We start from the raw sequence: 24,892 nt of genomic DNA, 5'->3' as shown, positions 1-24,892 counted from the left end.
GTTTTTGAAACCACTTGTGGCCAATCAGAACAATAAAATGAAATCCTTTGAGATGATTCAATAACAAAAGAACCGAAAATAAAATAAATTCGTTCTCAAAACCAAATTAAATGCCTTCATTTGCAGTCTGCAGACCAAAAATGCTTTGACATAAATTTTATATATTTTTTTGGCAATCAATGACATTTGTTTTTAAACAAAAAAAAAAAAAATAATCAACAAAACAAAAAACATTTCATAACAATTTGTCAAATTCTTTTTGAATGAAAACAATGAACATATGATACCATCAGACACTCATACAAAACATACATACATTTGTATGTACATATATATGTTTTAGGTTATCAATTTGTTTTTAAATCTGCGTTAACGTTTAGAGACCATTCTCAAAATTTATTTCATTTATAATAGTTCTTTTTTGATGGCAGCGTATTTGTTATGCAACAGCTGCTTTTGTCTTTCTTTATGTTTTTTTTTTTTTGCACAATGAAACATAAATATTTTTCATTCTGATTGCCTTGTGAATAAAATACATGAATTTTGTCGTTGTTGGTGCTCATAAAAACAAAGATCCAATTAAAATTTAAATGAAAATAATATACAAAAAAAAGTCTTTTTAAAAATCATTCATGATGATGGCTATGGGAAGATTTGCTGTACATCTTTTGTCTGCAGACCGGGTGGGACATTCCTCAATATACAAATAAACAAGCGTTTTGAATATAATGTCATATTTAAATCATTAAAGTAGGGACTTTATATACTCTTAAAGCCTGCCTGAGTCTCTAGGTTCAAGACAAAACAATCTTTTATTTATAGAATACAAAAACATCCTCTTCATATATTTTAGATGCAATTAGGGAAGCACTTTTCTTGTTAAGACTCAGCGTAGAAATATAAGTTCTATCCTTATATTTATATACATTGAGATTGAGATAGGTAGGTTAGGCACTTAACTTGTACTCATAGAACACCAGCCTCATGATAATCTTGCCCCAATGAATGAAAAAAATATAATAGATATATAAACCAACAACAACAACAAGAATCTCATCTTGGCATATTTAAGATCCATTTTTTCCCCACTTAATGAGATTACCCAGAAGTAGGTATTATCCTTATGCGTATCTAAAGTTGTTAAACCGCTCAAAACACTCGATAAAAATAGGTTCAGATATTATCTTATTCTCTCGCTCTCTATCTATGTCTCTCTCTCGCTGTCTTCAACTCATGCATAATATGGCTTACTGCATTTTTAAAGAGTCTTGTTGTAACACATTTAACAGTCTCCGAGGGAGCATAACGAATGAGATTTATCTTTATTTTGCGCAAATTGCAGGTTTACTTTTCAAGGACACGACATGAAAATTTCAATAAGGATAACGATTTTGGGTTTAAATGTGAGACATCAGCTGGAAACGAAATAATTTTTGAGTGTGAGTGACAATACAAAAAAAAAAGGTAGGTATAAAATCGAAATTTTACGAAGAAAGAAATCCTTTCGTTTTGTATTTTTATGTAAATGAAAACGATAAAGGATATTCAATATCCAAGGGTTTTGTGAAAATACAATAAAAATCGAGACAATTTTCGAGAGAAAATAGTAAAAGCGTGTGAAAATAAGATTGAAGTGTTAAGTTTAATTATTTATCAGCTTGGAATAAAATTAACTTTTATCTGTGTGAGAAATGTTTCAATGGCTTTGAAATGTTTTTTGTTTAAATATTTGAAGAATGAATTTGTTTGAATAGTTTTTTCTATTAAGAAAAGCCCTCATATCTTGACAGTATCTATAGATAAATATGGTTAGGTTAAGCTGAATATTCTTCCCTTCACTAATTTTAACATTTGCGGAAAAAAAGTGACATAGAGGGATCACTTTAGAATCTGAATGTGGATAGGTCAAAAAATAAAATAAAATTAATTAATCTGAAATCATAAAAGTACCTACTTTTTAAACATCAATATAATTAATTGACATTTCATTTTCGTTTCAAGTTTCATGACAAAATTGTTTTGTTTGGTCGATGTTTTTCCCCCACATATAAAACCATGTCTAGACATAATTTTTAGTCTTGAAGCAACAAAATTATATATTATGTAATTCATATTAATTATTATAATTGTTTTCTTTTATAAATACTTCATCTCTTTTTCTTTTTTCTTTTGTTTATATTTTCTTTCTTTTTATATAAAATGTCAATAAAAATGAAATTAACATATTTTCCTTTCAAGAGAGTGCATTACGTGTCACGTTTCATTATCTCACAAAATTAAACCACGCAAGTCTCATGATAATGAAAAATTATTCAAGAGGAATAATACAAAAAAAATGTTATGACAAAAGGTTAAGAAAAAAAAATATAAGATATAAAACAAGAATGGAAGGAAAATAAAAATTAAATGCAGAACTGCTACGTACATTTGAATAGTTAACACATAATGAGGCTTCAAATAAGTATAAGGATTTTGCTTGCGACTTATACACATGTCGCTCATTTACTTGAACACTGTCATACCTATAATTCAAAAAAAAAAAAACTGTTTTTTCAGAAAATGAGTTTTAAATTTTCTATCGATCTGTTTTTGTATGCAAAAAGTTAGTTTCTAAAACTAAACTAGTGCTCCTTCTCCGTCAATTTTTTAAGGTTAAGAAATGACTTTAAGCAGGATTAAAGATTACTTTATTCCAATCACTTCTGCATTGATAACTCAAAACTTGTGATATTTGAGTTATGACATCAAGTAGATGAGCGATATATATGTAAGCTAGACTGGGCCAAAAAAATAAAATATTTTTTTTTTGAAAGTTACTTCGAAAATCTTGTTCAGGATGATGAAAAAAAAATTTGGTGAAAATTTGAGCCGTTAAAAAAAAATTTAAGAGGTCTATCATCGGTGTTTTTTATTTTTATACATGATATAATGTTTTACGATCAAAGTAAAAAAAATTTCTGTTCATTTTTTCATATATAAAATTAAATTTCCTACAAAAAAGATCTAATTGAAAATTTTCGTCAGACGAGCCGTATTCGAGTAATTAAGCTTTTTAAATCGAAGTGTTTTTTCAATTTGACTGTTTCACTTTGGAATTTTGTGATGAGCAAATAAGTGAATAGAAAAATAAACCCACGACAGATTCTTATAGGAAATTTAATTCTCTACAAAAAAGGTCTCATAGTAATTTTCCCTAAATTGAGTTCTAAAGAAGTTATAAACGATTTAAATCGAGAAAAAAATTAAAAAATCAATTTTCAATTTCAAAATTTTCTAATTCACTGAAAATCCAATATTTTCAAATTAGCAAGATGTTTTCTTGTAGGGACTTAAACTTTCTATAAAAAGTTTCCTGGCAGCAAATTAATTGCTTTAACATTGTAAGCTATTAATGGGCACGGTTTTGGACCGCCAGGTCTAGCAACTTTGGTACTTAACCCTTTTACATGAAACAATTCAGAGCCTTTCAGACTCATTTTTGGTATTGATGTTAGAGCGTTAAAGGAGGTAACGCTCTAACATCAAAACCAAAAATGTAAGACATTTTAAAATCGCTTAATTTTTTTAGCTATAGTCAAAAATAAAATTTCAGCTACTTAATAGTAGTTTCTGAGCCTCCTAAATAAAAAAATAAAACATAACTGACTGACCATTCATCAAACATATTATAATATTAATATTAAATTAAGTGGCCCAATATCTTAAAATGAGGGTTATATATTGCACTAACAATCCTATTAATTTGATCCTTTTATCACAAACTGCACAATTATTTTTCATACTTTTACTTTTGCACCTCACTCCTTCAAAATATTAATTTGTATGAAAATTTAATAAAAAATAAAAGCAAGCAATTTAAGTTTTGCATGAAAATTCAATATTCCATGGTAAGTATAATTCATTTTTTGATTATTTTTGGTTCTCATACGATGTATAAAATATATATGCGGTTCAAAAAAATGCAAAAAAATTCCATGTGCTGCAATGGTACCATTTGAAAAGTGTTCTTTCTCTCTAAAAAAAACACCCTTTGACCTGAAATTTTTTCACGGACATATTTTATTATTTTTTTCTATGGTATAGTAAACGTGCATACAAAATTTCATCAGCCTACCACTTATTTTCAAGGAGTATCTACTTGGTAATATTTTGGCTCTTGTTCTTGTGAATTTTCTAAGTGTTTTTTTTTTTTTTAATTTCAAAGTGATTTTGGTGAAAGATTTTGATATGGACATTGACAATCAAGGTATGAATGGTATTCTAAAAAAAAAATTAATTCATATGCAACTCTATTTTTTCATACGAAGGGATTGAAGTTCACACTTAAAAAATTTGCACTTTTTTCGTTGTTTTTTTTTTTAACATTAGTGTTTTTAAAACAGCGCATCACTCCACAACATTGCCTATATATTATTGAACTGCTGGATATGTAGAACAAACTTGCATTTCAGAAGTTTGCCCAAAATTGCACCCCGAAATAAAGACCCCTTGAAAAAAACTCCTCAAAAGCGACCCTTACTTATAGATTTTTATAAACAGTATGTTATTAAGAAAATTTCTCCAGGGATACATTTAAAAATATGTAAACAAAAATAGTGTTCTAAATTTCAAAAGAATCTGTGCGTTAGTTTTGAAGTTATGAGGGGCACCGGCTTTGAAAACATTAGTTGTGGGGAGAACGATTTAAAGTTATGAACTCTGGACTAAAACGTTCGTAAGCGAAGTATTTAAATACCCATAACTTGGTCAATTTGGCTCCAATAGACTTACAATTTGAACACAATATTCTTGAGATATAAAAAAATTTTAATGCAAATAAAAAAAAAACAAAACTGGGTTTCCCGGGCAAAAAGAATGTTTCAGTTTTTTTTTGTTTTTCTTTTAGAACTTTAAATGTTTATTAGAATGAAGATTTAAGTATTTGACTAAAAACTACTAGGTCATTAAATAATGGTATAAATATGTCCATGATATTGCAAAATTTTATACAAAATCAATTAAAAAACGTAAACATTTTTTTTTTCTAAATTTTATTTTTAAAACTCAATTTCTCAAAAACTATTCAATGAAACAACTTAAGTCAAAAAATACAATAATTAATAGATTAGGTACTAACTTTAATATAGCACAGGATTATACATGCATTTTATGATTTTTTATATTTTTTATTTCTAACTGTTATTGCTGATTTTTTTTGCCAATCCGTCCCTTGTGCCCCCCCCCCCCCCCAGAAAAAAATCCTGGATCCGCCCCTGACGATGACGGTCCAGGCACATTGGTATTGGTTTTATTCGATCGGGCGTTAAAAATTACCTCGAAATCATTTAGGTACATATTATATTAATACAAGGTGGCCCAATATCTCAAAATAACTCTTATATGGAGTAGTACCAATGATATAAATTTCATGCTTTTATCACAAAGTGCACGGCTTTGTTGCTAGGCCGCTTCACTAAAAACCTTACTTCAATTTATAAATGTGATAGTTTTACACATACATAATATGTATGTGGATGTGAATCCAAAATTTATAAAAAAATAACCTTTATAGTCTATTTAATAGACCCGAGCTCCAGAGCAAAAATAGAACAAATTCGTTCAAGAGTTTTTATTGGCGAATATGATTCCTTGACATACAAGAATACTCCAGCCAAAAGTGCTACTAAATCCATTGGTGCATTTCTGAGAAAACGGCAACACTGGTCACTTTTCAGTTTTTTTGATTTAACTCGAAAACCAAGCCTGACTTTGAAATGGTTCAAAGACACTTTTCATAGCAAATTAAATTTTCTGTCAAGTTAAGATGGTTAAAAAATTTTAAAAATTATTTTTGACTAAAATTCTAACCTAAAATCAAAGAAAAAAAAGTTAAAAAATTGACAATTTTATTTTTTTTTACTAAATCAAGGGGCATTTTGTGTATGTAGCCGGGACGTCCAAACTTTGTACTAATGAAATGAAGTAGAGGTAAAATCCTTTGATAATATGCAATTTTTAATTTTTTTTTGTCAAGAAACAACTTAAATGTACCTATTCAAAAATTAGCACTTTTTCTAAATTTTTGACTTTTTTAGTTAAAAGCAAGTTTTTAAAACTCGATAAAATCGTATTAATTGGTAACTTTTAGACTTTTAAAGTAAACATACTTCGAGGGATTGATTTAATATAAACTAAATATGACAAACAAAAAAATTTATTTGCATCCTTATGGCCTTTTGTGCAATTTTGTGTATGTGCATTTTTATAAATTCGGGTCAAATGGATGGACAGAGAGCCATTAGCTTTGGTCTATTGCATAGAAGAACATTTAATACCAACTCTTTTACTGTTTTCAATGGCCTGAAAAACAATTCTTGTAAAATCCGCGATCAACGAAAAGTTTCTCTTGAAAAACGAAAAAAATACTCTAATGAGTTTGAAACAAAATAGCTCAGGCAAATTAGTAAATCAAATTGCACTTTTCGCGGGACAAATTTTTTTCATGGAACGTGTTTAGGTGAATGTCCTTATCGTAAAAATGAATTTTTTGGGATGATAAGATATTGGGAACAGCCGCCATCTTGGAAAAGAGGTCGGTGCCGTTTTTATTTTATAACTCCATTTTTACTCATTTAAACCAAAAATGTCCGAGGATAAACTTATTATCAATTAAATTATCTAAAAAATTATATACAAATGAATTCCGTGAGTTAGTTAAATTCAATTTTATAGTCGGTCAAAGTCCGGGTTCTTCTCGCAAGGTTAAGACAATATGACATTTTTTTCAAATATCTGAAGAACTTTTTATTTGTTTGGGATTTTCTTAAAGAATGAATTATAGCACTTTTAATTATCTATAAAATGAGCCCTTTATCATAACTGTAGCCATCACATTGTAGAAGCAACCAAACGTCGAAGTCATGATATACGATTTTTTAACTGAACATATTTGGGATTTCAATAGTTCAAATAAACAATCAAAAATTAAACACAATAGTCTCGAAAACATAACGGCTTACACACCTCATATCTTGAGTTATACTTATCGTAATGCTGAGATTAAGGTGTTCATGTTTAGGAAAAATGACAGGGCATCAGTTCTTATATTTAGAATTTTAAATAGTGTCACTTTAGCTTATTCACATTAATTGGAAAATTCACTTCATTTAAAACCTCGAAAACCATAAAAGGTTAACATTAAAGATTTCAAACTTTTAATTCAATATTTAGACGAATATAGTTAAAAAACTGTTTACTTATATTTTGGTTGTACCTCAACTTCAAAAATTTGCTCGGTCTAATAGAAGAAAACTTGTTATTTTCTCACTTTTGACTAGTAGAATGTGAACTTCGACGTTAGATGGCTTATACATTATGTTGGTTACAGTTACGATAAAGGGCTCATTTTATAGATAATTAAAAGTGCTATAATTCATTCTTTAAGAAAATCCCAAACAAATAAAAAGTTCTTCAGATATTTGAAAAAATGTCATATTGTCTTAACTTTGCGAGAAGAACCCGGACTTTGACCGACTATAAAATTGAATTTAACTAACTCACGGAATTCATTTGTATATAATTTTTTAGATAATTTAATTGATAATAAGTTTATCCTCGGACATTTTTGGTTTAAATGAGTTAAAATGGAGTTATAAAATAAAAACGGCACCGACCTCTTTTCCAAGATGGCGGCTGTTCCCGATATCTTATCATCCCAAAAAATTCACTTTTACGATAAGGACATTCACCTAAACACGTTCCATGAAAAAAAATTTGTCCCGCCGAAAAGTGCAATTTGATTTACTAATTTGCCTGAGCTATTTTGTTTCAAACTCATTAGAGTATTTTTTTCGTTTTTCAAGAGAAACTTTTCTTTGGTCGCGGATTTTACAAGAATTGTTTTTCAGGCCCATGAAAACAGTAAAAGAGTATGGTATTAAATGTTCTTCTATGCAATAGACCAAAGCTAATGGCTCTCTGTCCATCCATTCGACCCGAATTTATAAAAATGCACATACACAAAATTGCACAAAAGGCCATAAGGATGCAAATAAATTTTTTTGTTTGTCATATTTAGTTTATATTTAAATCAATCCCTCGAAGTATGTTTACTTTTAAAAGTCTAAAAGTTACCAATTAATACGATTTTATCGAGTTTTAAAAACTTGCTTTTAACTAAAAAAGTCAAAAATTTAGAAAAAGTGCTAATTTTTGAATAGGTACATTTAAGTTGTTTCTTGACAAAAAAAATTAAAAATTGCATATTATCAAAGGATTTTACCTCTACTTCATTTCATTAGTACAAAGTTTGGACCGTCCCGGCTACATACACAAAATGCCCCTTGATTTAGTAAAAAAAAATAAAATTGTCAATTTTTTAACTGTTTTTTCTTTGATTTTAGGTTAGAATTTTAGTCAAAAATAATTTTTAAAATTTTTTAACCATCTTAACTTGACAGAAAAATTTAATTTGCTATGAAAAGTGTCTTTGAACCATTCAAAGTCAGGCTTGGTTTTCGAGTTAAATCAAAAAAACTGAAAAGTGACCAGTGTTGCCGTTTTCTCAGAAATGCACCAATGGATTTAGTAGCACTTTTGGCTGGAGTATTCTTGTATGCCAAGGAATCATAATCGCCAATAAAAACTCTTGAACGAATTTGTTCCATCCAAAAGGGTCTATTCAATAGACTATTAATGTTCTACCAAACAATAACCTGTGGAAGCTTAACCGAAAAATAATAAAATATTAAATACAACATAAATCACTGAAGGTTAAGCCCATTGATTTCAATGAGCTTTACACTATCAAGCTGTTTTCAGATATCGGTTCTCATACATAAATAATTCGATCGATTTGCCAAAACACAAAACAAAAAAGACCCGTAAATCTTAACTTTCATAGCATAAAAGGTTAAATAATGAAAAATAATGTTGGCACACGTTCCACATATCACTAAACATCCGCACAAGCATAGATTTATACGTGTCATCTTGAGTCTGATTTGTGACATTGAAAGAGGGGCGAGATGATGTACATACCTGAAAAGATCCTTGACTTTTGTATTTTCATTTTTTTCTCAAAAGAAAATGAGTGTAGAAAACACGTTTCGCCTTTGAACTTGAGATAGATGCCAACAGTATGACTACTTACAAAATACTAAAAAAAAAAAAAACAAAAATGCTTAAAAAAATAACCTGCATTATTGTGCAAAATAATTCATACTTTAGGATTTTGTCCCGCCTATTTTTATCCTTGCTGCAGGACGACGACAAAAACAAAAAAATTCAAACAAGAACTAAGTCAATACGCAGTCTAGCTACGTCATAACAAAAAAGTTTGAGCTTCTTTTTATATTCTGCAGCAATAAATATTTCAACAACAAACTGAAAAAAAAAAAAATTAAAATGAAAAATAAATAAACTGGAAAAGTGTATTTCTGGAGAATCATGAAGTGTGGCAGTGAGCTCTAGCTCTGTGTTTCATTTTATACGTTCTCTTGACTGTCTATATATCCTTGACTTTGTTAGCTGTTGCATGGAAAAAAAAGGAAGCATTACCCCGTACGGTTGGGGGGGTTGAAACTCTAAAATATCGCCTGCATTTTATATGGACAGTGAATATTTATAATTAACATGTGAATTTCTTTGACTTTTTTTTTCTAGGAAAACTTTGACTTTCGTAAAGTGTTGAACTACAAATTTACATACATATTTTAGTTTTATGTGTGAACGTTTGTTACTTACTGGGTAATTAGAAAAAATTGTTCCCAGGGGTTCTAGATTAATAACTCATCAAATTAAACGAAGCGGAAGAATAATTTTCAAAAAAAAATCTGTGCAGCCTACAAGCAAACGAACTGCATTTATAAAGAACTTCCCAAAAGGCTTGATTTTACTTTGACTTATTTAAAATCGTTTGACTTAAATATTGCCATCAGAAGACTAGAAAAAAATTAAATAACTTACAGCGAGTTTCTTGGCAGTTAAAACGTAAATATGTTTGTAGATTAAAAATGACTAAAAATAGTAAAGCCATTGGAGAAAATATGCAATTTTGTCTTCCAACGTCTTTCAACCAAAAGTAAAGGCATTCAACAAATATTACAGTTTACTGCTGTATAAATTGCAGTTAATACTTTGTCACATTATTATAAACATGTATAAAAAAATAAAGTCAAATCTGTGTAAGGAGTTTTTAACCCTTTTGTTGAGCCTGCCATACTGAAACAGCAGCCAGCGCACATAGGAGTATTCTAGATCGAAAGCCTAGGGCCTAAATAAGGGGAATTTAGCAAAAAAAAATTATTTGGAGGTCATTAACCCGTGCCTCTAGGGTCATACTTTCCCCATACAAATTTGTATGGGAAATTTTTAACTCATACATAAATTTTTTTTTCTCTCGAGTTAAATCATATTTTTTTTTAATGTTTGATAATTCTGGTTGGAAAACAGTTACTTTAAAAGATCACATTCAAAATTTCAGGTTATTTTATATTTTGTTTCGGTTTTTGAAATTATTAGCTATTTTCGTAGTTTTTGCTTTCACCTATCACACAATTTTAAATGCAGTTTTATTGGTTTTTAATTCTTTTCAAATAAATATTGCATTAAAAAATTTGTGAATAAATCAAAAATTTCAATTTTTTGAAATTTTTTTTGGAAATTTTTGCCGTTTTTATACGTTTAAATTTATTTTTCTCGAACTACAAAAGATATGTTTACAATATTTTTATTGAATTTTGTTTAAAAATTATTCACCTAAAAAACTACATCAAAAAAGTTGCAAACAAGAAAGGGTAAAGTATTTAATAATATTTTTTTATTACAAAAACGGCAAAAATTTCCAAAAAAAATTTTCAAAAAATTGAAATTTTTGATTTATTCACAAATTTTTTAATGCAATATTTGAAAAGAATTAAAAAACAATAAAACTGCATTTAAAATTGTGATATAGGTGAAAGCAAAAACTACGAAAATAGCTAATAATTTCAAAAACCGAAATAAAATATAAAAACAATTTTAAACGGGAAATTTTGAATGTGATCTTTTAAATTAACTGTTTTCCAACCAGAATTATCAAACATTAAAAAAAAATATGATTTAACTCGAGAGAAAAAAAATTTTATGTATGAGTTAAAAATTTCCCATACAAATTTGTATGGGGAAAGTATGACCCTAGAGGCACGGGTTAATGACCTCCAAAAAATTTTCTTTTGCTAAATTCCCCTTATTTAGGCCCTAAGATTTCGATCTAGGGGGTGTCTCCCCCAAAAACATCACTTTGGGAAATAACGGACACCCTAATATACATAGGCTCATAAGATGCACTTCTTTTTTTTGTGGTAAAGTGTTTGGTGTGACAAAACAAGTTCAAAGTCAGCTGTTTATTTTCTGAAATTCTTTTTGTAATTTTTGGTGATTTGGTGAGTATTGTTAGGAGATTGATTGTAAGCGATTGTGCTTTTAAACATAAAATTTTCAAATGAAAAATACAATTGCAGGTATTGAATAGTAATTAAAGAGTAGTTTTGGGAATATTAAATGTTTTTTGTTCAATTAAATGACAGTGGGAAAAGAGTGTGCCACATTTAAATATTTGTATTCCTTTTTTTAAGTATAAGTGCTTTGTTATATATACATATTGTATATACCCTTGTATTCTGCTTCGATACATAAATTTATGATAACTTTGACTATTCTTTTAATTTAATTTCGAAAATTTGGGTGCGAATTTTTGCGATTAACAAAATAATTTGCGAATGAAATTTTCACTTTGAGTAAAAAACACTCATACGCCCTACGTTTTTTTTAACTGGTTGTTAACATTTTCCAGAAATTTTTGTTACTGATCTTGATGCATTTGGATTCACTTAGCCTAAAAATCACAATGGTTTCTTTCTAGAAGCCCTAATATTTTAGATATTTTAATTTTTCACATTTTGGGTGTATGAAATTTCATATACCTACTATTTTTTTTAGTTTTGCTTATCACATCAGAGTACCTAGATAGAAATCATAACACTGAATGAAGAAGCTGACTGAATTTTAATGTTGGGCGTGCTGGTTTAAGAAATAGGTTACCAATTTGTGTGTTTTTTAGTAGATCTAACTATGGCATCAATAGCTCTATGAATCAACTAATTAATATTTTTAACAAAAACTTTCATATAATCGATTCTATTAATGATAATGTTAAATCCCATAAATTCAAAAATAGCTTCTATAACTAATGTAGCAGAATGTTGTTTTTTCTCTTGTTATATATATTAGTACAATTAGTTTCAATGTTAATATACATAATATATTTTATTGTGATTAATTGACAATTATTGAGTTTAAGTTTAATAATTCCGTTGTTAGTATTTAAGTTTATTTCTAATGTTAGCATTTAACATATTAAATAAATAAAAATAAAGCTGCGTCTACATTATGTTGATTTTTGATCATCAGCAAGCACCTCACTTGTGAAATGGAATTTTTTTTTCGGGAAATTTTTGTTGGCAGAAAGCAGACTGGACGGAACAAGCGGAACGAAACTTGCTTTTTGTTGGAAAAAAAATCTGTCTCTGCCAAAACTGAAAATTGACAGAGGTTGTAAAAGAAAGTTTAAAATAGACAATTCCAAAATGGCAGTGGACGAAAAAGGGGTGACAGGAGCCGCCAAGTTGTATACTGAGGGAAAAGCCACCATAAAACAACGTGAAATCAATGAAAACCACATTGATTTAACTATTATTCGGAATGATTTTGCGTTGAAGATGAACATTATAAATTCAAGGTGGAAAAAAGGTTAATTTTTGATGGTTTCGTATCTTAAAGTCACATAAAACAAAGTAGTTCATCTTTGAAATAACGACTTTTCAACTTCAATTTATTTTTTCCCTCAGTGTACAAGGTTTGAAGAAAATCGCTCGATTAGTTTGGGCTGTAGCTCGAAGTTCACACAGGTAGACAGATAGAATTGCCGGCCCCACTTTTCTAGCATTCTCTTTCATCGTTATGTCATTTAAATTTGTTATCTCGAGTTCGAGGCCTTAACGACCACAACCGGGTATTAAAATCAGCATTCTTAATTTCAAATGCCTCCTCATATTAACCCAGATCCTAAGCCTTAAACCGCGATTTCAAAAAAAAAAAAAATATAAATAAAAAAAAAAAATATTAAAAAAAAAAAAATATAGAACGAGTGTGTAGCCAATTTCCTTTCGACGATCATAAGCTTCTATAATTTCTTGGTCGTATTCGTCGTGTCTCTAGAAAAATATTTTTGGTTCAAACCACCCAATTTTAAAGGAACCTCATATCGATAATTCACCTGCAGTTTATTTCCTTTTCGATTTTCTTCCATTGGAAATACAAATTCTACAAATCTTCAAGATAAATGACTTTCCAAAATGAACACCATTCAACAACTAAACTCTCCATTACAAGACCAATATAACACACACTGACATGCATAGCCAAAGATATCAATGAATCGTAAAATCCCTTCCAAAGCCATTTGACTTACATATATATTTTTACTTGTGCACTTGCAAGGCAGAATTTACAGTAAAAGACATCAGCCATGAACGTAAAAAGGATTGGAATGAATTAATCTTTCATATACATCTTGGGGGATTATACTCAAGCAATTCAAACCCCAAAGGACACAAATCTACAGCAACGTTAGACTTATACTACATTTGAATGTCAAATATGTCACACGTTTTCCTATATAAAGTAATGGATACTTGGAATAAACTGCAGGGATGGATTATCCATCGCTATGGGCTTTGCGTGTTTGAAGAATTTCTCTTTTGTAGATATTGATAAAGATCTTACTAAAAGGGTGTACAAAGTTTGGTACAAAAATCCCACATTCGAGGATGTGGGCACACCTCACTTTAACAAGTTCTTTTAGCTTGAGCTTCTTAATATCTAAGTCCATCCCTGGATATTCACTTCAGTCCCAATACACTTTAGTTCTTATCCTCGCCAAATCTCATTTTACGAAGGTACTTTCCCTTCATAATATACCTAAGAATTTATATGCAACAACGTCGTCGTAGCTTTTTCCATTTTTATTTTTCTTGAAGAAAGTGCACTTTCTACTTGACTACCTGAATGCCTTTGGTGTGTTGCTGAATCTCCTTCCTCTGTATGTGCATCCTGTTGAGAGTTTCTCCAGATTTTGAACAGCATAAAATATTTTTTATACCTTATGGTGCTTTTGCTTTTGAAATCGCAACAAAACAATGAAGGAGGTGAAAGCGCATCTCAAGACGTGCATATACATAAGCACACGTTAGCTAGAAAATACAGAAAGTTATAGAGAAGCCTTTTTTGCCTACGGCTTGAAAAAAAAAATCTAAAAAGGGAACTGCACTTTGGTTGCATGCATTTGAAGGTTTGACTTCTACTCAAATATGCATTATGTGTATGGAACCTACTTTATGATTAATAAAAAAAAGATCTCGGATCGATTTCCAATGCCAATGCATCAGGTTCAGGGGGTGATATTTGCATTTTAAAGAGTACCATCTGCTGCCAAAGGGGTTTGAAAAATACATTTATTTTTAAACATTAACATTAACATTAACATTAACATTAACATTAACATTAACATTAACATTAACATTAACATTAACATTAACATTAACATTAACATTAACATTAACATTAACATTAACATTAACATTAACATTAACATTAACATTAACATTAACATTAACATTAACATTAACATTAACATTAACATTAACATTAACATTAACATTAACATTAACATTAACATTAACATTAACATTAACATTAACATTAACATTAACATTAACATTAACATTAACATTAACATTAACATTAACATTAACATTAACATTAACATTAACATTAACATTAACATTAACATTAACATTAACATTAACATTAACATTAACATTAACATTAACATTAACATTAACATTAACATTAACATTAACATTAACATTAACATTAACATTAACATTAACATTAACATTAACATTAACATTAACATTAACATTAACATTAACATTAACATTAACATTAACATTAACATTAACATTAACATTAACATTAACATTAACATTAACATTAACATTAACATTAACATTAACATTAACATTAACACTAACATTAACATTAACATTAACATTAACATTAACATTAACATTAACATTAACATTAACATTAACATTAACATTAACATTAACATTAACATTAACATTAACATTAACATTAACATTAACATTAACATTAACATTAACATTAACATTAACATTAACATTAACATTAACATTAACATTAACATTAACATTAACATTAACATTAACATTAACATTAACATTAACATTAACATTAACATTAACATTAACATTAACATTAACATTAACATTAACATTAACATTAACATTAACATTAACATTAACATTAACATTAACATTAACATTAACATTAACATTAACATTAACATTAACATTAACATTAACATTAACATTAACATTAACATTAACATTAACATTAACATTAACATTAACATTAACATTAACATTAACATTAACATTAACATTAACATTAACATTAACATTAACATTAACATTAACATTAACATTAACATTAACATTAACATTAACATTAACATTAACATTAACATTAACATTAACATTAACATTAACATTAACATTAACATTAACATTAACATTAACATTAACATTAACATTAACATTAACATTAACATTAACATTAACATTAACATTAACATTAACATTAACATTAACATTAACATTAACATTAACATTAACATTAACATTAACATTAACATTAACATTAACATTAACATTAACATTAACATTAACATTAACATTAACATTAACATTAACATTAACATTAACATTAACATTAACATTAACACAGCAAATAGTTTATATTCGAAAACTACAAACGTGCTGCAAATCTAAATAATTGTGATTTTTTGTCTAGAACTTGAGAAAAGTTTTCTATTTTTTCACAAAAGTAACGATGACTTAATAGCACTCACTTATACAAATGCATTTACTAATTACATTTTATGTTAGGCAAAAGTTTTAAGAACTCTAAAAATAATTATAATTTGTTTCAAGCCACCAATACTTGACCTTAAAAAAATTAATTCGCAAAAGACTCTTCACTAGATGCTTCCACGCTTGGAAGTACATTTCTTATATATTTTCGTCCTCTTTGAAGACTGCATTTCTCGAGAATAGTTGCAGTATAGTAGTACGAGTGCCGTTTGCTAAAGTTGTTTCGTTTTTTTTTTTTGCTCAAGGGTTCGTTTGCTGTCTCTATAAATAAACACACACAACCGGGCAAACAAAGCATCTACAAAAAACTTATTTGTTAATGAAATGAAATGAAATTGGCACTATAGGAAAGGTACTTCTCTTATATTTTTACCTTAAAGTTATAAAGAAAAGTTTACCTCTTTGACTGTTTACATTTTCCATACACATATGCACATTTTCGCTGTCCATATAATATACAGAATAAAGAAAGGTTCTATTTTAATTTTATGAAAAAAAAATCCTTTTGGTCTACTTAAACTTTATGCAAAATATATATTTGGGTCTGGGTGACTCATAAAAAGGAAATGTGATATGTTTCGTGTGATACCCACATCAATTTGATTCTCAAGGAAAAGTCTCCTACAATGGTGATGGTGACTGATGTTACACGCATTGCGTTGGGCATGTTCTTGTGTTTTCTTTTTCTACAACGAAAATGTATCATGATGGTTTTTTTTTCGGGACGGAAGGTACAAAAAGATGATGTTTGATTCTTGGAAAAAAAAAATATTTGCGTGTGTTTAATAAAAATAATAGGTATGTTATTGAGATAGGAAAGATGTTCTGGAAAATGTATGTAGGCAGCAGGCAGATGTGTTTCATTTATACAAATTGCCCAATCGTGGAGATAGGTACATTTATTGGGATAATATTACAATATTGGAAACATAAGATCTTAGCCAAGAACATAAGTATATCTTAATACATGATTTCACAAAAGACATAGGTATACTTTTGTACCTAAAATCAAGAAATAGGGAACACAAATTAATTGTATTTTTGTCAACACTGAAAATGGAGATGAATTACCTAATTCTCTTTTCTAGAAAGAAAAAAAAACACTTATCATTTAAGCTGCGTTGTTTTTGCGAAAAACGTAAAAAGGTCATAAAACCAACCTACCAACTTGTTGGTAACTCCCACAAATAGTTGTTGTTTAATTCAAAAGTTCATTAAAAAGCCATTTTCGCGACTTTTACAGTAAAAGGTCGCAAATCTCATTATGATACGTAGGTACATAATACATACATTAGACTATTCAGACAATGGAGACTCAGAGAAAAAATAGTTTATTTTGTAACTATTTGAATAGTGACTTGATAGAATTGAATGAAATTTTGCGAATAACTCTATTTTTGTACAGAAAATAGGTACAAAATAGTTAAAAATGACTATTATAATCACATATTTCGTTTGAAGTGAAAAAAGTACCAACAAATATTCAAACTTGTGTTTTATTCTCCATACACTCAAGTCTTGGCAATTCTTTATAGTACAAGAAAGTACAAAAACAGGCATTTTGTGTTTGAAGGGTATTAGAAAAGCCTTAGTCCTGGTTTTCGGGAAGCAAGCCCCCTGGTGAAATTCGGCATTTTGAAAATCGCAAATTGGTCTATATCTCCCAAACTATTGGTTTCAATAGTTGATGATTGATGATAAAGAAAATGCACGACTGGGTCGCACGAACTTGCTCTTGGAGTTCAAGTTGCTTAAATTTTTAAGACTTTTTATATAGAAATTTGGAAAATGTAGGTACCTACTATATACACTGAAAAAATTATTATTCTTAAAAACTATGAATCTTGTTCATAAACCAAAATTCATACATTTTTAAGAAAAATTCATTACATTTAAGCACAAATTCTTAAAAAAAAAGTTTAGATTTAAGAAAAATTCATAAAATCGGTTTTCATAAAAATTTTCCTATGGAAAAAAATTTTATGAATTTTTCTTAAGAACAAATACGAAGGTATATGAATAAATTCATAAACTTCTAGCTCCAATTTGAAAGAATATTTAGCTGAATCTTAGAATCTGGACATACTTTTATGAATGAAATTCACTATTATTTTCCATTCAGTTGTATTTTGAGTTAAAATAATTTTTAAAATTGACTCTTTTCCATTCTTAAATTGAGAAAAATCTATTTTTTAAATTGCATTTGTAAGGATTTCATAAATTTTGTGTTTTTAAGTATTTTTTCTTAAAATGAATGTATTTTTTCATTAATTGAAAAATAACGAATATTTTACCGTTATCCTGCATTCGGCATTAAGAACTTATTCTTAAAATCTAAGAATCTGTTCATACTTTTTAAGTTCGAAATTCTTATTTTTCCAAAATTTAAGAATTAATTCATTAAATTTTATGAAAGTATACATATGTATAATTTATGAAAAAATTCTTACCTTTTGAGTTTTTAGGTATATTTTCTTAAAGTCATACATAGACTTTCATTAATTAGAAAATAATAACTGTTGTTTTGAATCTATGCCTTAGAAGGATTTCTCTGCGGATTTAGTTTAAAATCTGATATGCAAAGTGGACGGTCGTTGCCGAAACAAATTTGTGAACAAAAAACAATATTTATTATGCATTTTAAACCACGTAAACAATTCTGAAGAGTATAAGACATTTCAACAGTTGAAATTATTGTTGGTTCACGTTGCCTCTTTCTCATATACTCAGATAAGTATAAAAACATAATATGTTAAACATTTCTTTCTTTTATTTATTAAATATATTTTAAATTTTTTTGTTATAGGTACATAATTTAGATACTTTTGTGAAATGAGTAGGCACTTGAGTAATCTTCAATTTGAGACCATGTTATTTTCGCAAAAAAGTGAAATATAATAGAACCCGCAAAAGAGCACTAAATACTGCTCCATAAAAACCATCTTAAAGGCTGTTTGCAACAGATCCAGTACACCCGAAGTTGTCATTGCAGAATAAAGCAAACACATCATGTTTGGAAAACATAGAATTTAGTAAGTGTTGCATGTTATTTGATTCCTTTAAATATTTAAATTTTGTTTTAATTTTATTTTATTCTATATAATGATGTATCTACCTAAATTTTTTATATTGTGATCTTTCCCCAACTTATTCAATTTTGTATTGTTTTTTCTTTCAGCTGCAGAGCCTTATGCTGCCGATTACAATAAGGTAAAAGATAATTCTACCTCCTATTTCGGTTTTTTGAACCAAATAGTACATAGTCATTTTACTAATACAAACTTTTTTTTATCTTTCCAGATGATGCATCAATTAAAAAAGAAAAATTAAATTAAAAAATAAATGTATAGTTACAGTGACCAATAAAACATTTTTATTACGTTTAAACTCAATCATTTCTTTTATTTTTAAAAATTATTTCATTTGTTTGTTTTAGATTTTGGGTTGTTTTTTTTTTGGCTGTTTGTTTGGTTGGAATACAATTTTTTTCAGAAACAAATTAAATGCTTATAATGGTAATGTATATTATATGCATCTATATAAATAAATGCATACATTTTAATAAAAAGTGTATTACATTTTATGAAAACAATCATAAAACTTTAAGAAAAATTCATAGTTTTTATGATTTTTTTTCATAAAATTTAAGCAACATTTCATTCAATTTTTTACGAAATTCATGAAAAAAATCATAAAATTTAAGAAATAATCATAAAATGTAAGAAACTTTTCTTAAACTTTGTACTTAAATTATGGAAGAAAAAAAAAAAGATTTAAATTGTATGAATTTTTCTTAAAATCTAAGAAACTTTTCTTAAACATGTTCAAAACTTTTCGAATTCGTTTATGAACACAATTCTTAAAATTTAAGAACTTATTCTTAATTTTTAAGAAATATTCATTCCCTTATGAATTTGTTCTTAAAAAGATTCTTAAATTTAATGAATTTTTACATTAATTTAATGTACAAATTCATTAATTTTTTGTACCTTTTTGGTTCAGTGTAGGTTAAAAAAAAAATTTTTTTTAAATAAAATTAGGATAGGGTTGCCGAATACTTGTCTGTATTTGCGAGGTGGCACCCGAAATTTTTAAGATAGAAGATAGTTTTAGCTAAAATATTATGTATGCTATAGCCTTTAACTCTATCAAATATTATACACTTTGGCTAAAAAAACAAGTGATTTTAGGGTTTTTTAGCATTTGAGTAGGGTTGCCGAGTACTTGTCTGCATTTGCGAGGTGGCACCCAACATTTTTTAGATAGAAGAGAGAGAGTATTATCTAAAATATGGTGTATAGTTTAGCTTTTTAGTGCATAAAAAGTTATACTGTGTTGTTCAAAGAAGATTTTTGTCAGTGTTGTTTTCATTTGAATGGGGTTGCCGCATTTGTAGGGTTACGTTCTTTATATTATTTTATTATTTTTTTTTTACTACTTTGACTTTCGTTTGGCATTTCAAAAAAAAATTTTATCTCGCCAAACAACGAAGATATGAATGTATTAGTTATGTGACAATTTTTCCTTTGATCATTCTAATACCTAAAGGGAAGGATAACGAAACAGAATCGCGTTCCTTATCTACCACAAAATGTCAATTTCACACTTGAAAAAAAAAAAAATAAAATATTATCACACAGCTAAAAGCTCCATGCAAGATCTAAATTCAAATAATTAATAATTATATTATCCATAAAAAAAACTCACCTTTTGAATTTCCATTAGTCTGTATGGCCGACATCGGAATGGCCAAACAATTACCAGCCATTTCTATTTCTTGTGGATCAGATCGGGGACACGGTGAATAGGCGATCTTACTTCCTCGTCCAGGTGAGGGACTAACACGCGAGTGTCGTCCATTAACACCTCGTTCGCTCATGATCCGAACGAACCGAAATAAAAGGAAAAAATAAAAACAAACCGAAAACAAAACAACTAATTACTCAGCCAAGCCATTCAAATTTTGCTTTTTGAATGCAGCATCATCATATTTATTCCTTTGTGATGTGTTGTGTATCCTTTTGGGACCTTGCACCCATCAAACTCAAACTCTCTCACACTGTGAACAAGGTTCTCACCCTTCTTTTTCCATCCCTTGCTTCTTCCTATTTCCTAGATAGGTATATATTATTGCACGTGAACTTTTCACCTTACTTTTTTCTTCTCTTCCACTCAATCACACATTATTTTCTTCTATTCACTTTTGCTTTTCAAACAAAAAACAAACAAAAAAAAAATATAGGAAGGACCTTTCACAGCTCCTTTGACAGGCACAACACTACAACTTATTAAATATTTCCTTGGCATTCATAGGATTTCATATTTTATGCATAAATCATTGCAGTAGAATTTTTTACTATATAACATCTTCTTAGTTCCGCATTACGAACATTGGTGTAAGAAGCAAAAACAAAAAACCATACGAATACAACTTGGAGCTCGCACACACGCGGAGAGACAAGACAAAAGGTTGACAAAAACAGATACGAATGAAGATCTCAGAAAAAGACCTCTTCTTTCAAATTGCAGCCACTTAACATTGCACCTCGAGTCGACAGAACAACAGCGACAACGACAACGATGACAACCACGAACTATAACAGCAACATTGGAATAAATGCATTAAACAAAAAAAAAGTACGTATACGCCATACGACCCAGTTAAAATCGAAATAACCTACAGAAAGGATATGTCGAATGAACAAAAAAATAAAGGAAACTGAAACCCGGATACGAATTTTGTCACTTTTTTTTTTACTAGCACTCTGCGAACTATACACCAACAAAAACGAACGGTACATATACACCCTCACACTCTTTAAACAGAGATAAATAACAGTAACACGGTTTTTACCGCGCAGTAAAAACCAATTTACTACGAAAATCCTCAGCCGATGTCCTGTTAGCGACTAAACTGCGAAAATGCATACAACGGGACATTATAGGTAATCTGCTTTGGCAGCAGCAGTAGCAGCAGTATTAAGGGAACCGCATCGAACTCAGCGAAAATAAGATGATGAGCTGTGCGCAGGCTTTTCGCTCAGCAGCAGTCGTACAATGTAATGTGGAAGATTCTTTTGTTGACATTTTGAGAAGATGCGGCACGTGCTGGTACAAGGCAGTGCGCATTTCCTTACGTTAGATTGTTGATTTGTTATGCATGCGATATAGTTGTTTGTCTACTTGTTTTGCATTGTTTTATTTTTAAAAAAGCTTTTAATAGTAAAGTATTAAAGCTCAATGTAACACAGGGATGTTAGAATTCAAAGTTTAAATAAACTTTGAAAATTACTTTGTAGAACTGTTCGTTTCACAAAAAAGTATCGTCAAGTAAAAAGCTTTATAAAAAAATGTTTGATTACCGTTTGTTTTTGAATTTTTCTTTTTAATTTGCATTTAAGTGTTTATTGGTGGTTCGTATACAAGAAGAAATTTCGCAAAGTTGTTATGTTTTACCAACGGTGTCAAATCTGGAGACGGAGTTGTAATTCAAAGAATTCTCGGAAAAATTATACCCAATGCCACTGCCACTGAAAGAGTTCACACATGGACAGGGTCGGACTGGCCATATAAAAGACTTGGCGATTGCCACCCGGTCCCTCAGCTATCCCATAGTTACATAATCAAAATACATAAAAAACATGTAAAAAACAAGTACAAATACAAATTTCAAACAAAGAAAAGGGGCCCGTTTAACAAATGTAGGCCCTTAATCTAACTATTTGAAAGTTATATTTATAATTATGTATATAAGAAGTGAAAAGGTTTGGGGCCCTAGGGGCCCTTGTTTTCAGGCAGTGCCCTGGGGCCTCCACGTACATATGCCAGGGCCCCACGTTAGATTGTATTTAAGGAAGAAACAGGATGTAAGAAATAAACAACAAAACAAACAGATACATACCTATGATGTGCACTCCGTTTTCTTATTTTCGCCTAAGATATCTATCTTTAAGACTTGAATCAACATAAACAGGGGCCCTATTTTGTAAAACGATTATCGTTGAAACTACTTCGTTTTCGTTGAAATGCGACTACATATTACGATAATCGTTTTACTTCAACGATACTCGTTAATCTTTACGACTGCTATTTACTTATCGTTTAACTTTCGTTTGCGTTTACCTGTCATAATATTATTACGTTTGCTGGTAGAATTCATGTGAGCCTCAAACAAATATATTGGTCGGTTTAGTTTAGCCAAACGACTTTCTCGTTTTACATAATAGCTCTTTTCGTGACTATCGTTTGCTTAAGTATCGTTGACTTGCCGCTCGTTTCGTATTACGTAATAGAACTTCAGAATAGATACAAATTATTGGGTTTTTCGCGTACCGTACTTATCTTCGGGTCTTGCTTGTACCTAACATTATTGGACCCCTGTAAAAATTAAATGCGTTTTGTAAATTCCAAATACAAATTAAAATTATTTCAATTCCAAAATCATTGGCTATCTTTTGAGAGCTTTTCCACACGAAGGCCCCAAAATAAATAAAAAGATATCCTCATGGGCCCTTAGTAATAGGCTCGAATCAAGCAAAACTCGATTTTAACAACAACAAAAAAAATATGTTGCTTATTTGCAGTTGCAATTTCAAAAATTTGAAAATCATTATACAGAAAGTTATTCCGCTTTTTGTTTGTGAAGAAGTTTCAAATTTTAAAAATTAAAAACAAATAAATTCCATGCATTTTCTTTGAAGGAAAAATAAAGACAACAAAGGCCCCCAACTAAAGTCTTGCCCCGGGGCCCCAGCAGCTCAACCTACGCCTCTTGGGGCTCTGTTTGCATACCAACCTACTCTATTTATGTATTTAATTTTAAGATGTAATATTTTAAAATTAGAAACGTCAAAAGAATGATGTGTTGGAAAAAATGCATGCAAAAATTCGGTTTGGAAGCACCAAAAATCTTGACAAAAGTATACTTTCTTTTTCCGAGCCAAACAAAAACTAAAATTTGTTTGGTATCTATTGTAGATAACTTTTTTTAAGTTCCGTAGAGGAAGCAGTGACGGCGGCGAGCCCCTTTCATCACTTTGCCATCCGGGCCCCTTTGCCCCAGTCCGACCTTGCACATGGAATAAAGACCCTATCCGTATAATATTTTCCTATTTAACTCGATTCGTATGTCGGAAATTATAAACGCTTTACACAAAATTATTTTCAGTTTAAAATAAGTTTTATTCGTCAGAACTTGAAAAATGTGGTTTGAATTTTAGTTTTTTTAACGAAAAAGCTTAAAGCTCAGTAACAATCCAGTTTCAAATTGAAAAAGCTAATGCCGACAGTGCTCTGTTCTAAATATAGATAGCGTTAAGGAAATATAAATAAATTCATATTTACAGTGTTATAGCCTGTTTTCACTAGAGCCCAAAGAAGATAATTTTGCAAATTATTTCATTCCAAATTTCGAATAGAAAAATATCTAATTTGAATTGATCTAGTTTGCCAAATTATTAGCCCTATCGTGTATTTCACGCGAACAAGATTCCACAAGGAAAAAATTAATTTCACTATTCTCTATTGTGAGTTCCGGGCAAAAAGTTGTTCACGTTCGGACATCTCTCCTCTCGGTATTTTCAGGTATTATGACAGCTCTTCTCTCACTTAAATTTTGGTGCCGATCAAGAAACTAGTTAAGCGGAGAATGTAAATTCCCTTCGGGTGAAACTCACGTTACCTTTTAAAATTTAAACATTCAACGTGAAACTCACGATAGGGCTGATTACACTGGTCAACAAGGTTTTTGCCACAAGAACCAAAATATACTTTTCTAGTAGTTTTTGGGGTGCTGAATCCGAATCTGAAGACAGAAAAGTTTGATTGGCCTTCGTTTTTGAAATATTACCGTTAGA

At 29.3% G+C, this 24,892-nt stretch overlaps 1 protein-coding gene across 2 annotated transcripts in view; it reads right to left on the bottom strand.

The window, feature by feature from the left end:
• Nucleotides 1-22,217, bottom strand: part of LOC129920207 (uncharacterized) — a 115,534-nt gene extending 93,317 nt beyond the window's left edge. The window contains exon 1 of one of the 2 annotated variants that reach the window (XM_056001456.1): nucleotides 20,745-22,217. In XM_056001456.1, coding sequence (XP_055857431.1) covers nucleotides 20,745-20,916 — 172 coding nt within the window. In that variant the 5' untranslated portion in view covers nucleotides 20,917-22,217. The remainder of the gene's footprint in view (nucleotides 1-20,744) is intronic. The other variant, XM_056001458.1, reaches the window with a different exon arrangement.
• Nucleotides 22,218-24,892: the final 2,675 nt, after the last annotated feature.

The sequence above is a fragment of the Episyrphus balteatus genome, chromosome 4 (assembly GCF_945859705.1).
Source record: "Episyrphus balteatus chromosome 4, idEpiBalt1.1, whole genome shotgun sequence".
NCBI lineage: Eukaryota > Metazoa > Arthropoda > Insecta > Diptera > Syrphidae > Episyrphus > Episyrphus balteatus.
Note: the sequence above shows the minus strand (reverse complement) of the source record. Positions and strands in the feature narration are given on the sequence as shown.